This window comes from Mustela lutreola, chromosome 8 (genome assembly GCF_030435805.1).
Source record: "Mustela lutreola isolate mMusLut2 chromosome 8, mMusLut2.pri, whole genome shotgun sequence".
NCBI lineage: Eukaryota > Metazoa > Chordata > Mammalia > Carnivora > Mustelidae > Mustela > Mustela lutreola.
The window spans coordinates 62,874,976-62,888,914 of record NC_081297.1 but is presented as its reverse complement, the minus strand read 5'-3'; the positions used below and the strand labels follow the sequence as shown (position 1 = coordinate 62,888,914).

At 53.5% G+C, this 13,939-nt stretch overlaps 1 protein-coding gene across 1 annotated transcript; it reads right to left on the bottom strand.

The window, feature by feature from the left end:
• Window positions 1–1,496: 1,496 nt before the first annotated feature.
• Window positions 1,497–13,338, bottom strand: KRT82 (keratin 82). Its single transcript, XM_059185273.1, has 9 exons — window positions 12,934–13,338; window positions 11,050–11,258; window positions 8,627–8,687; window positions 7,865–7,960; window positions 7,348–7,512; window positions 5,188–5,313; window positions 3,482–3,702; window positions 3,195–3,226; window positions 1,497–2,690 (listed from the first exon to the last, which is right to left on the bottom strand). Exons 1-9 carry the CDS (start codon window positions 13,336–13,338, stop codon window positions 2,452–2,454), a joined length of 1,554 nt encoding a protein of 517 aa, XP_059041256.1. The 3' UTR covers window positions 1,497–2,451.
• Window positions 13,339–13,939: the final 601 nt, after the last annotated feature.

Below are 13,939 nucleotides of genomic sequence, written 5' to 3'. Positions count from 1 at the left end.
GCCTTTAGGGATTTCCCTATTCCAGAATTTCATAGGAATGGAATCATAGAATATGTGACCTTTGTGTCTGGCTTCTCTTACTTATCACAGTGTTCTGAAGGATCACCCATGTGATACCATGTGTGAGTCCGTCATTCCTTTTCATGACGGAGTAGTAGTCGATCTTGGGGCTCTGTGATATCTTGATTCTTGGGGCTCTGTGAAATCTTGGTTATTCACTCATCCATTGAGGGACATTGGGGTGGTTTCCACCTTCTGGCTGTTGTGTATGACGCTGCTTTGAGCATTCACATACAGGTTTTTGTGTGGATTCATGTTTTCATTTCTCCTGGCTGTATACCTAGCAGTGGAACGTCTGGGTCCTATGGCAGCTCTCTGTTTAACGTTTTGAAGAACTGTCAGAATGTTTTTCAAAGTGGCTGCAACGCTTCACACTCCTTACCGTGGGCTCTAGGTCCTGTGTCTGAGTAACTCTGCCTTGACTGGAGCTGTCTTGTTCGTCACTGTCCCTCGCCTCTGGGTGGCCGGAACCATGCCAGGTGCTTGATAAATACATAGTGAATGAAAGAAAAGGTGAATGAATGGCTCCCTTTCAGTTTATACTGCCCTCGACTTCCGCCCAGATGCTATCCTTACAACCTTCTCAGTGAACCTTGCTCTGACCCTCTTTCCGGGCATAATCATTAGTTGCCTTTTCTGGTTGCTCCCATATTCTCTGCCTCTCATTATCTTTGACTCCTCTGGGAGGCCAAAAGTCCCTCTGGGGTTAAAAGAGGGTATTAGTCACCTCTGTATCACCAGGTTCTAATGCAGGGGTTGGCACAGAATAAATGCTCTGCATGGAACTGTGGGGAGAGGGAAGTTGTACCCCAACACACAGGAGCCACAAGGGGAGGGTTGTCATGGGGGAAGTGTTCTAGGGGATCAGTGAGGCAACAGGAAGGGTTTGGGGCAGAGCTGCTACTACCAAGGCTCATCTCCTGGCCTCGGGTCTCCCTAAGAGGGACAGGGGACTAGAAAGTTCTCCTTCCTGTCTGCACAGCTTTCCCCTGCACCTGACCTGTCCTGAGACTGGTCCAGAACATGGGGCTTGGAGGCTGCTAAGTACTGACATGATCGGGGCCCCACGGGATTTCTCTGGGACACGTGCAAGGGGCCATGTGGTGAGGAGACCCATGTGTATAAGGCCATGGTCTTTAACATGGCAAGTGACTTGCCATCTACCGGGGTGTGGTATGCAGGTTTTAAATGCAACTTGTATGGATCCACATTTATTCCGCAGGCTGTTTGCAAATCATTCATATGTAGCTTTTCCATGTAGATCATAACCTTCATTTCCACTCCCCAGCCCGCCCGGCTTTCAGCTCCCAAAGGCTGCTCATTGGTTCCCCTCCAGCCTTCTTGTACCCTATGGAGCCGAGTAAATAATCTTGACTCCTGCAGCGTGTGTACGGTCAGTTTATTGGGAACAGACAAGACCAGAGGCTTATGGCAGAGATGGTGGTTCCCTGGGTGGGGTGGGGGTGGGGGTTTCTGCAGGAGGTTGCATGAGGGGCCTCTGGGGAGATTGGGTCAGCACCACACATCCTTTCCTGCAACCCCTGAGCCAAAGCCTCCCAGTTTGGGGGCAGCCCCCCATCACTGTAGCTGGGAAAACGTTCATATCAGATCCAAAGCAAGAGGACCTAAAAGGAAGGGGAGCAGGACCAGAGCGAGGAGGGGGTGGGGAGGGCTATGTACAGAGGGTGGGGGAGGAGCTTGGTTCCATTGAGCAGGTGATGTCAGCTTGTGACTGTCTCTCCATCCAGGAAGTATTCCAAGTCCCTTTGCCTTTGTTTTGGCATTTCCCCGTCAGTGGGGCTCAGGAATAAAGATGTATTTTCATAGTGTGAGCTCAGCACTCGAGCTGGTGAATTACTTCCCAAAGACCACCTCTTGATTCTGCGTGCCAATCAAGAGGACCTTTAACAGATCTCGAGTGATTCTGAAATGCTGGCCCTTGGAAATTCCAAAAATTCTTTGGAAATCAGAATAGTATTTTGGGGTACCTCTTTTTGATCATTGCAATAGTGCATGTGTTAGCCGGATGTTAAAGGAAGTTCCTTTTTTTTAGGTGCTTTGAGAGCCAGACGTAAGGGAGGTGGGGAACTTCAGGGGTTGGGAGTGGGATCCTGGCTTTGTGGGAAAACTTTCAGGGGATAGAGCTTTGATGTGTTCCCCACCGAGGGCCTAGCTTGGGATCTGCACATGGCTAAGTGAAAGGTGACCCTTGGAGAGGCCTGAGCGGCGCCTCTCAGTGAAAAATCTGAGGGAAAACTTTGGTCAATACAGGAAAGTGGGGTTTGGGAATATCCATGTCTTCAGCCCTGGTTGGGGGACAACATCTAGGCTGGGGGTGGAGGGGTGCGGGCACCCTGTCCCTGGGCCTCCCACCTCGGGGACCGGACTGTGCTAACACTTGTGGGAGGAGCTGCTCCCGGCCCCTAGCTTCATGCAGGAACTCCGCGTGCTCACACAGCTCAGCAGCCCCTGGGGCTCGCAGGGGACGTAGACCTCACCAGTGCCCATGACGCTGCAGGCCCCGCTGGTCTTGAGGACACTGGTACCCCCCGGGCAGTACTCAGTCCTCAGCACGGGGGTGCTGACCACACAGGGCTCGTAGAGGACTGCGCCTTTGGAGCTGCTCACGGCTGTGGGAACAGGGAGTGAGGCTCAGGGTCCCTTACTGTGTGGCTAGAAGGGCATGGCCCTCAAACCTCTCAGCCAGACCGTGTCCCCACCTGCTGCCACTCACTGACAAGCACACCCCCATTCCAGCCACCCGCTTCCCACACTAGCCACAAAAAGTGCTTAGAAGCTCTCCTCTTTCCCCACAGCCTTGGTTTCTGCTTCATGCCCTCAGTTTCTACTTGTCTGAACCTGCTTTGAAACTGCTTTCTCCAGAAAGGCAGCCTCTTGTCATGAAGGCTCCCCGCAGCTTCTGGGGCCCCACAGCCCTGAGGCCCTGTTGCTTCTCTGCTCCTCACATAATTCTGACTTCCCCTCCATCTGACCAGGAGCTCCTGGCAGACAAAACTCCTCCTTGGGGTGGGGAAAACATGCCGAAGTCTGGGCCAGGGTGCTGTGATCTTGTCCTTGTCGGGTGGATCAGCCCCCATGACCCCAGAGCCCCAGGGGAGTACACAACTACTCACAGATATTCACGGGTCCGATGCCTTCGCACAACCTGGAGGAAGAGGAAAGAAGACACAGGGTAACTGCATCAGAGAGCACAAGCCCGATAAACGCGGGGCACCCCTCCTCCTGCCTAGGCCACCCCCTCCCCCCCGCCGCTGTGTTCAGGAGGAGGGCCTGAGGATTCTAGGATGTTTGGGACTTTCCTTGACTGTGGGATGGGCCGTCGCAGCGCAGCCTCAGCAGTGGCCAGAGGTGACCAGAGGCACGTGAACTTAGCCTTGGAGTACGGATGGCCCTGACCCACCTGTGCTCCTCGCCCTCCAGCAGCCGCCTGTAGGTGGCGATCTCGATGTCCAGGCCCAGCTTGGAGTTCATCACCTCCTGGTACTCCTTGAGCAGGCAGGCCATGTCCTGCTTGGCCTTCTGCAGGGCCTCCTCCAGCCCTACCAGTTTGCACTTGGCGTCACTGAGGGCCGCCTCACCCTGCTGCTCCGCCTGGGTCACCGCAGCCTCCAGCTTGCAGCGCTGGGGGAGAGGGCACAGCAAGGAGTTACTGGAGTCCCCAGGAGCCCCAGGCTGACTCTCAGAAAAGCAGGGAGAACATGGTCATTGTGAGATGATAAAAAATACATATATGGATCTCTTCCCCCAGTTCCTGGCACAGAACTCCCAAATCCTTGTAATTTCACAAGTGATAAAGAGCATTAGGAGCATCCTTTGGTTTCATATTTGGTCTTTGACCCTGGGTTCTGACACAGAGTTCTCTGATCCCTTGGGACTCCTGGATGGTAGCAGTGTCTTTTGTTCTAATGAGGTGACTCTGGCTGAGTCTCCAATGGCTTCATCCAGAAGGACCAAGTCATGACTAGAAGCTTGGGGTTTTCAGCCCCACCCCCTATTCCCGGAGAGGGGAGGGGCTGGAAATGGACTTAATCATTGATCATGCCCAGGAGAGGAGGTCTCTGTAAAATCCCAAAGTCTGGGGTTTGCATTACTTTCAGGTTGGTGAGCACGCAGAAGTGGTGGGACACTCACATACCCAGAGGGTGGCATAGAAGCTCCATCTCCTTCCTGCCTACCCTGCCCTGTGCATCTCTTCCAACAGGGTGTTCATCTGTGTTCTTTATCATTGCCTTTTATAACAAACTGCTAAACAGTAAGTAAGCCGTTTCCTGAGTTCCGTGAGCCATTCTAGTAAATTAATCGAACCTGAAAAGGGGATCATGGGAACCTCCGATGTACAGCTGAGGGGTTACAACCTGGACTTGTGGTTGGCATGTGAAGTAGGGGCAGTGAGGTGGGACCCTTACTCTGTGTGATCTGACTCTCTCTCCAGGTAGATAGTGTCTGAGTTGAGCTGAACTGTAGGACACCAGCTGGGGTGGTATAATTGCCTGGGTGGGCAGCTTTGTGAGTGTGGGAGGAAGGTGACACTCATGGGAACACATAGGAGGAGGGAGATTTCCTTCACAGTCATGGGGCCATGCCAGATTCAAAGCTGCTGAACCTTTCAGCCTAGGGTTATGACATCTGGTTCTTCCAGAGATGTTGGACCAACTTCTGTCTATAACAGCTCAAGGAGGTTTGAGCGATTTCTTTGGGGTTAATAGATTGGAAGCGTCTGACTGGTCTTCATCAGCCTGGGAGAACAGAATGGGTCTGCATGTATGGACTCCTGGGAGTTGTCTGGAATTTGAGGATTACAGGACTGGAGTCTTTGGGTCCAAAGGAACCATGTCAACCATGTCAACCATCGTTTCTGTGCCCCCATTGGGGGGGTGCCCTTGCTATTTCATCTGTGACCAAAGGTGACCTAGTGTCTGATGGGACTTCGCTCTTTCCTTAGGCTGCTCCCGCTATCGGTCAGCTTTTTTTAATAAAGGGTTTGTGCAAGGGGCACAAATTCATTCCCACTCCCAAGTGCTCCCAGGGAGAATGGACCCACCCGCTCAGGACCACTGGTGGGGGAGCCTGTGATGGGGCCTCAGGACCATGGCTTTCTGGCCTCACCTGGGCTTTCACGTTCTCAATTTCTTGCTGAAGCCGCTGGATCAGCTTGTTCATTTCCAGGATCTCATTCTTGCGGTTGCGGAGATTGTCACAGTGGTTCCCAGCTGTCAGTCGCAGCTCCTCATACTGCCAGGACCGGGACAGGCAGGTCAAAGCCCTGGGTGCAGGCATCTGCACCACGGCACCTCACTGCCCCTGTTCTCACCATCCAGCGTCTCTCCTCCAGTGGTTTCCTAGCTCAGGGCTCTCTGGGTTCTCATGTTTGTTCTGCTCTCCATCCCCTTGCCATTTCCTGTCAATTTTGGGGTTTTTTTCTGGGCTGCTTCTTATTTCCTTCCCCAACCCTGAACCTTCATGCTTATTAAATGCTCCTCTAAACTCTCCTTTTCTCTGTTTAGCTGTCCTGTGGCTCATCTTTTTCTCCCAAGCCCAGAGTCCCAGGGTCTCTGGAGGGCTCCTTCCCCTTTAGAGTTCCCTCCAGATCTTAGAAGGGGTTTCTGTGCTCAGTCTGGGATGCCGGACAGATCTGGGAGTGAGGACAGACCATGTCTACCTCACTAGGGTGAGTACCTTCGTACATTCTTTTTCAAAACAATAAAAAACAATATGCAATGCTGCTTCCTACTTTGACTTAACATTTTTAATTTTTTTTTTTTTTTTATAAACATATATTTTTTATATACATATATTTTTATCCCCAGGTCTGTGAATCACCAGGTTTGGATTGGGAGGGAGACAAACCATAAGTGACTCTTAATCTGACTTAACATTTTTAAAAAACCTTTGCTACCTTTGCAGCTCCAAATTCAATTTCTGAATAACATTTTATCAATTTACATCTATAGATTAAAACAAGTAGCCAACTTTAGATTTTCCACGTAGAGAAGGCAAAACAAGTGATAAGAAAGTCACTCTCTTTGGCTCTTTTGTTGTTTGGCTTTTGTGACAAAGCCTGCAGTTGCCTTAGCAATACGCACTCTCCGTCTTCCAACAGAACTCTGCTTTTATTTGAGGTGGCAGTGAGCCCAGATAAGAGAATATATATTGGCCTTTTCATTAATGAGATCTATGGGTAACACTTCCAGGAAAGCTGTTTAAAGTGGGGGATGACCCAGTTGGCATGTTTCTTTTGCCCTGTGTTCTTCCTGCCTGGAAGAACATGTGAGATCAGTGATAAGGCAACCTTCTTGGGACATGAGGCAACCGTGAAGATTACTGCAATTTTAAGGATAGCAGAACAGAAAGCGAGAAGAAGATTGTGTCCCTGATGGGAACATAGAACCCCTGTGTCATCTGTGGGCAGTCTGTTTCTGTAACCTCTTTGAGGACTGGGATGGTGTGACTCTTAGTACCCTCACGGTGCCACACATTTCAATAAGACCATCCTTCCCTGGCCACCCTATTCAAAACCTCATTCCCACAACACTCCCTGCACTTCATGCTGATTGATTTTCTTCAAAGCACACATCACCATCTAGCGTACTCCAAGCTTACTGATTCAATACCTTGCATATTGTCCACCCCTCCCCCACCCTGCCTCAAGAATGAAAGTGACTGGAAGGCGGGGTTTGCTGTCTATTCTGTCTCCTGCTGGAATCCAGCAATTAGAACAATGTTTGGAGTGTGATGGATGCTCAATAAACAGTTGTTGGATGAATAAATGACTGAGCGAATGAATGCATGGTGCCTTTCGCAGACAGGACCGGTGAGATAGAGATGATAATATTTGCAAAATCAAATCGCCCTTGTGGGTATCCATCTCTGTCCCAGCAAGCCCCTAATTGCCTAAGTCTGGGGCTGCCTTAATGACTGCTCCTGCCCTGCCATTAGTGCCCACTGCACCATTAGCCTCCCTCACGCCTTGAAGCCCAGGGCCCTCTTTGCAGTCATTGGCAATTAGTGCTTCTCGAGTGCAGCCTAAAGGAATACTTCCAGTGTCTGTGCGTGGGTAAAGGTGGGAAGCCCCAGCACCCTGATGACAGGCTTGGGCTGTCCATGGGGTCCCCTCCCACATACTCTGCAGGGACCTGGCAGAAACAACAGGACCCCGGGGTTGATGAGGTTCCCTGTGATTGTGGTGTGACACAGCCCTCGTCATCTCACTCAGTCCCTAGGGGAGGCGGGTCTGGGGTCCCAGCCGGGCCCTGCCCAGGTCCTCACCCGGCTCTGGTACCAGGCCTCGGCTTCAGCTTTGCTGCGGCTGGCGATGTCGTCATACTGGGCCTTGATCTCAGCAATGATGCCATCCACATCCAGCTCCCGGCTGTTGTCCATCTTCACAATGACGGAGGTCTCAGAGATCTGAGACTGGAGCAGGCAGATCTCCTGGGTGGGGGGCACGTGGGAATGCGTGAGCATTTTGAGGACAAAAGTGGAGGAGCGGAGGACGGAAACAGCTCTGACTTTCCCATAGCAGATTTGCACAGGAATTTGCATAGCTGTCCTGATTCTTCCATCACCAACCTGTTCTTCATCCCCCCACTAGTTACATAGATTCAAGAGCCAAGGTCTGGGCCCTCTGACTTCTGGGAGTCTCACTGCCTGAGAATTTCTTCCCATGCTCACTTTTGAGTCAGCTTGCCCTGGACCATACCCGCTAGTGGAAGCCTTCCCACTCCATCATGCCCACGGAACTGGCCCCTGACCGAGAATCTGTGGGCAGTGGGGCTGTAGGTACCTCCTCATACAGGCCTTTCAGGAAGTCAATCTCCTGGACCAGAGCCTCCGCGTTGGTCTCCAGGTCAGCCTTCATCAGGAAGGCTGTGTCCACATCCTGCGGCCAGAGCAGGGACAACCATAATCTGGGGCCCAGGGAACAGGTGAGGCCACCCTCTCCTCCCATTGGGTCACCTCCCAGGCAACCTGGTGGCAGCTGAGGGACCCAGGTGTAGGCGCACATGGAAGGGAAAAGGTGACAAAGCCAAGGATGGAGGGGAGGGGCCCCAACCCCAGGACCGCATGCCTGGGCCTGGCACCCTGATGGGGAAGGATCTGTTGGAGTGGGTTTTGAAGGATCCTTGAGTGTAGGTTCTTAGAGCCTGCTGTGTTGTGCATGGGCCATAGATTACCTTGGTGTTTATCTGAGAAACCATCGCTATTATTTTCCTCAGAGTCAGAGTTTTTGTTTGGTTTTCAGTTTGGCATTAGCTCTACCTCCAACTTCTCGGGCAGGTGTAGACACAACCCTAACCGGGTCAGGCCCCCATGCGTTGGGAGGCGGAGGCCAGGTCAATCACTGCCCTTCTGCAAGAAGTGGGGGAAGGCTGGCTTTCCTCTTTCCCAGGGTCGGTGAGGTTGGCCCTGGGATCCGACGGGAGAGAGGCCCTGTCGGGGGTGGGTGGGCTGCAGACACGTTGGGACCCGGCCAGTGGCTGAGTGTGGTGAGGCCACCTGGGCCAACTCGGGGGGCCTTCTCTCTCCCTGTGCCGCCCTCCCTCACCTTCTTCAAGGCAACAAACTCATTCTCAGCACAGGGCCGCAGGGAGAGCTCCTCTTCATACCTAGTAGATGGGCAGGAAGAAATATTTTAGTCTGGCCTAGGGGTTCAGAAGTGTCCCAAGGGAGGGAGCCTGGGGAGCAAACCTGCCTTTCAGTGACTTAATGCCCTAAGGAGTCACCAGGCCCACTCCTCCTCCTCATCGGACACCTGTAGCTCCTCTGACCCATCAGGACAGACGATTGTCATTCTAGCCTCTCATTAGCCACTGTACGTGTTGACCTCCCTCCCCACCCCAGCTAGCCCATTCCTGTGATTATCATCTTCTGGGAAGTCCTTCTCCAGGCCACCTCCTTTCCTTGTTGCTGCTGAGGAAGCCCACGTCATGCAGTTGTTTCCTCTGGGAAGGTGGTAAAGAGTTGGCTGCCTTCTCTGAGTTGTTCTCAGTTTTGGCTGCAGACACTGGAACCTCAGCCTGCCCCTTGCCCTCCCCGCCAGGAGAGGTCCAAGCCTGGCCTCTATTTGCCGAGGTAGCAATTACCCACTTCACCAGAGCCGTAAAGACAGCCTGGCCACCTCCAGGCTTCGAGGGAATTTCCCGCCCACTCCCTGTCCCTCTGGGCAATGGAATCAGGGCCAGGGGGTTCAGTCTGACAGGGATGACTCAGTCTGATGAGTGCTATTGATCCATTAATAGCCTCGCTGCGCTTCCTGACGCCCATCCTTCCTTATTCCAGTAGACCTCGGCCTTAGCATGGGCCCTGGGAGCTGGAGACTTCTGCCTGGGCGGGAATCCCAGCTTGGGCAGGTGCTAGTCTTGTGACTTTGGGGAAGGGTCCAGGGTGGGGGACTTTTCTGTGTCTCAGCTTCATTGTGTACAGAATGAGAATGACACCAGTCCAGCCTCATGTAGCTGCAGTGAGCTAACACATGCCACAGGTAGCGTCTGCCAAGCACTGGGCCATGCCAGGGGCACAGGCTTCATAAGTATCGGCTGCTACTATCAAAACAGCATTTAGTCTCATCCTTCTACCCCCACTTGCCCAATCCAAAGTCCTCATCATGAGCTGCAAACCATGTGTCCTGCCCACCTTGTATGTTACCCGCCAAGAAAGGCATTGCTCTGGTCAAGAGGGCTGGCCTCACCCCATCTCACCTGTTGTGGTCTGCTGCAGTGGTCCTCTCTCACTTGGCATACTCTGGCCCTTCCTGTCCCCTGCTTCCATCCCTTCCCTTTTCCTGGAATCTACTCCAGACTCCCCTTTTGTAAGGCCCAACTAGAATGAAACTTTATCATGGCCCTGAGCAAATGGCACCTCCTCCAGGAAGCTTTCCTGGACCCTGTCTGTGCCCTCACTGTCCTGGCATTCCTTTCTGCTTCTGCCCTGTACCCCATCGTAGCTGTTGGCTGGTGTGCGTGGAGGTCTGTGCAGGACCAGGGTATTTGGAGGGTGGGAGCCACCTTGGCACAGCGACTGGTATCAGGAAGGCATAGGACTGACCCATGCAGTGTGAGTGACCACCATGTGACTCTATTCCACTGAGGCATATCCCTTAGAGACCATGGCTCTGAGCCTACTTGTACTGCTGCTTGGCAGTGGAAATGTATCTCTCTCAACCCTCACTCACCAATATGTGCTCCCATGGGGCCCTGGACCAGAGACACCCACCTAGGACCTGTGAGGCAATGTGTCCTGGCCTCAAGCCTCTTATAGGCTCTAGACCTAGTACCCAGCAAGCTCCTCGTTAACATCTGTTTTGGCTCCCTTCTCCTGGGAGGCAGGCTGGGAGCTTCCCTTGGAGAGGGCAAGTCTAGCAGGCTACCTGACCTTAGCCACAAGCACTGGGGACGTAGAGCCCTGCTCGTGGGGAGGGGAAAGGCTTCCAGCTGTGGACTCTGAGGTTGAGGTCCAGGAGCTGAGCATCGGGGAGTGAGAGAAAAACACGGGCCAGGTTAGCTTGGATGTGGTCCCAGGAGGTACCGAGAGGGGCGAATCAGGAGGAAGGGACAGTGGGAGGAAAAGCATGGAGGGAAGAAGGTTTAGATGCCTGTTTGGGGAATAAGATATGGTTCTGGATCTGAACGGGGATTGCTAGAAGCTATGGCAGATCAGGTGGCCAAGCAGAGCCCTGGAGGGCGGGGAATGGCAGGAGAAAGAGCTAGTATTGCAGGGACATGGACAGGGCCTTATTGAGGGAGGGTGGCAGGAAGGGAGGTGAAGACCAATACACGGTTTCAGAGCTTCTGCCGTGTGTCCAACGGGCAGTGTCCTAGCTGCTCTCTTGTGTTACCCCACCACACTGTTGCTGCTACCTGATTGACGAAGCTGGAGGCCTCCCACTGTAGAAATAGGGAAACTGAGGCTAAGGTTGTTGATGGAACTTGCTCCAGGCTCCCTGGTGAGCTGAAAGTAGGCCACACTCACTTTTTCTTGTAGCTTTCCAGCACGTCCTGGAGGCTGCAGAGCTCGGACTCCAGCCTGGCCCGGTCCCCTGCCACGCAGTCCAGCTGCCGCCGAAGGGCAGAGATGTAGGCCTGGAAGATGGGCTCGATGTTGCTCTGACAGCACCTTTGCTGCTGCATGAAGTTCCACTTGGTCTCCAGCAGCTTGTTCTTCTGCTCCAGGAACCGCACCTGCCATCCAGATCAGGGAGTCACTGAGAGCAGGGAGCCCAGGGACCGTAACACGTGATGGGCTGGGTGGCCAATGGAATCAGCGTGTGCTCTTAATCCCAACACATTGCTGCCAATGTGCTGAAGTTTTCAGATAAGACTCCCTGCGTAGACTGGCCTGGGAGGATTTGTTTCCATGAATCCCCTGCCTGGGGGAGCTTTTATAAGACCCCCACTTACTCCCCTAGGGGTCGCACATTGTCATGGGAGGAGTAGTGTCCCGAGAGGTCTGGGACAGGTCCCCCTCCCAGCTCTGCCTGTCGGCCTCCCACGAGCCCTGCAACCTTGGCCAACACATCCTGTCCCTTTAAGCCTCACTCGGCTTCCTAAGGTTAGGTATTGTGCATGGGAAGCTCTTCAGGATTCTTCATATTAATGCAAGCGGGTGACGTGATGCCTGGGAGTTCAGGCTTTCTCTGGTCACAGCCCGGGGGTATTCAGGGGAGGTCAGATCAAAAGCATGGTCATGAGACTCTAAGCTCTCTCCCCTGACTCTGATGCACCCTGCGAGGCTGTGTCCAAAAAACATCCCCATCCTGGGAACATGGAGAGCTCCCCGCTGGCTTTTCCGTTTTGGTGACTTAGGACCGAGAAGAAGAGAAGCTCAGTGAGCGATCACGGCCACCCCTCTTAGCCATCGGCAGAGGGAACCAGCATCCCATCCTTGAAAGAAATCTGCAGAGGGAGAAACGTTGCCCTATTTCCGGTCAACGGCCGCATCACCAAGAGGCTCCCAGCCTCACGAATGTGGTGTGATGTTGCGGAAAGTCAGAGCCCAGAACTTAACGAGCTTTAAAAATAAATCTGGAAGTGGAACAGTTCCTATTTCCTGAAATGAGTTTCTTTTTGGAGCCCTTTTACGTATCTTACCTCTTTTGACTCCCCACCACCAAGGCCCCCTTTCCCACCAGGTGGTAGCAAAAGCCCCAAGGCTGAGAAGTGAGATGTTTGCACAGGACCTCAGGGGAGCAGTCAGGACTGGAGCCAATACCAGGGCCCAGGCCTCCTGACTTCTGACTCAGGATTCTTTGCCCTATAGCCAGGGGTCAGCAAAAACACTGGCTCAGCCCCTGATCCCAAGAGCCTCCCTGGGGTGTGGAAACAGATGCAAAGGCAGCTGCTTGGGTTCATATCTGGCCTTTCGAAGGCTGCACACCACCCTTCCCTGTAGCCTTTCGGAGCTGTGGTTTTGGTGACAGCGACTGTGCTGACTGCTCTACCTTCTTCTTACGCCAGGCCTCCTCCGGGGGCAAATCTGGGGCTGCAGTGCTCATCCCTGCCTCCAGGCCCAAGGATCTCACCCCAGCTCAGACCCTCAGAAGGCAACTCTGTTGTCAAAGCCTCCTCTGCCTCATTGGTTTTTCTTTTCAGTATCTATCATTGCTTTGGAAGTTCCTGTTATAGTCTGACCTCACACAGCCCTGGTGATTTTCTCAGCTAATACTCAAGGGGAGATGACAAGAGAGTGAAAAAAGAATGAGCAGGAAGAAATGTCTAGCACTGAGCTGGATCTAAGCAGCTTTCTACGATTTGGGGGCGTCATCCACCACACCCTCTCAGCTGCCGGCCTCTCCTTGGCCCCGATGCAAAGTGCTCTCTGTGTTCCCCAGCCCCGAGCATGGCTCCTCCATGTTACCTTGTTGATGAAGGATGCAAAGCGGTTGTTCAGGCACTTAATTTGCTCCTTCTCGTCCCTCTTCACCTTTTGCACAGCCGGGTCGATCTCCAGCTCGAGCGGGACCAGCAGGCTCTCATTGATGGTGACGGGAGCGATGCAGGGCGAGGACACACAGGGGGCCCCCACTCGGTACCCAAAGCCGGGCAGGCCACACCTGGAGGCCACCCGGGGCCTCCCGAAGCCCACGTTGCACAGGCTCCGGGAGCTCAGGCAGCCCAGGGCACGGAGGGCCCCCCCACCCCCAGACCTGCACGGCCCCTTGCTCACGGCATAGTGGGTGACCATCCGGGGGAGGACAGCTGAGCAGGAGCTGAAGCTCCGGCCACCGCATCGGGAGCCCAGCTGGAAGGAGGGACACGACATGGTGGGAGAGACGCAGAGAGGCGGCTGACGGGGACAGCGGGAGGACCGAGTTATCAAGCCAGCCCAGCTTCTCCACCTTTTATCTTGTTGGGGATGGAGGGCCAGGCAGAGTCAAACCCCAAATCACCATTATATACAGGTTTATAAGCTTGGGCTATTGGCAGCTGCTAAGTACCAAGGTGGATAATTAGGGTAGCAAAGAGCAAAGGGTGGGAGCCAATGGGCAGTGCTGCTGTCCTCTTTCCTCGTTTATGGGGGCAATGAAAGCGGCCAGCCAGACAGACGTTTGGCATATTGGGTGGCTCAGCCTCAAGGAAAGCAAGATTTAGGACTTTATGCCATTTTGCAGTGGGGAGAGAGGTATGAATTACACACCCTGGTTGCCCAAGACTAGAGGCCAAATTAATTATGCTTGGGAATGTTCTTTTCCCCCAAAGCTGCTTTTCTGCAGATATGCCAGATCCAAGGGACCTCCATAGGATCCTAGGTGTTTCTAGAAGCTCCCTGGGAGGGAGGAGTTTGAGGTGGGAAAAGCCCCCACAAGCAGGTTGGGACCTGCCCCTCCTCAGGCCAGGTGGGAGCTGGCTCTGGCTCAGTACCT

Excerpts from the sequence above, each read along its gene's own strand:
- KRT82 (XM_059185273.1), bottom strand. The coding sequence starts at position 13,338 with ATGTCGTGTCCCTCCTTCCAGCTGGGCTCCCGATGCGGTGGCCGGAGC. Across the intron at positions 8,688-11,049 it reads CTGGAAAGCTACAAGAAAAA|GTATGAAGAGGAGCTCTCCC; the intron begins GTGAGTGTGGCC and ends CCCATCTACTAG. Across the intron at positions 3,227-3,481 it reads CTGGAGGGCGAGGAGCACAG|GTTGTGCGAAGGCATCGGAC; the intron begins GTGGGTCAGGGC and ends CTCTTCCTCCAG.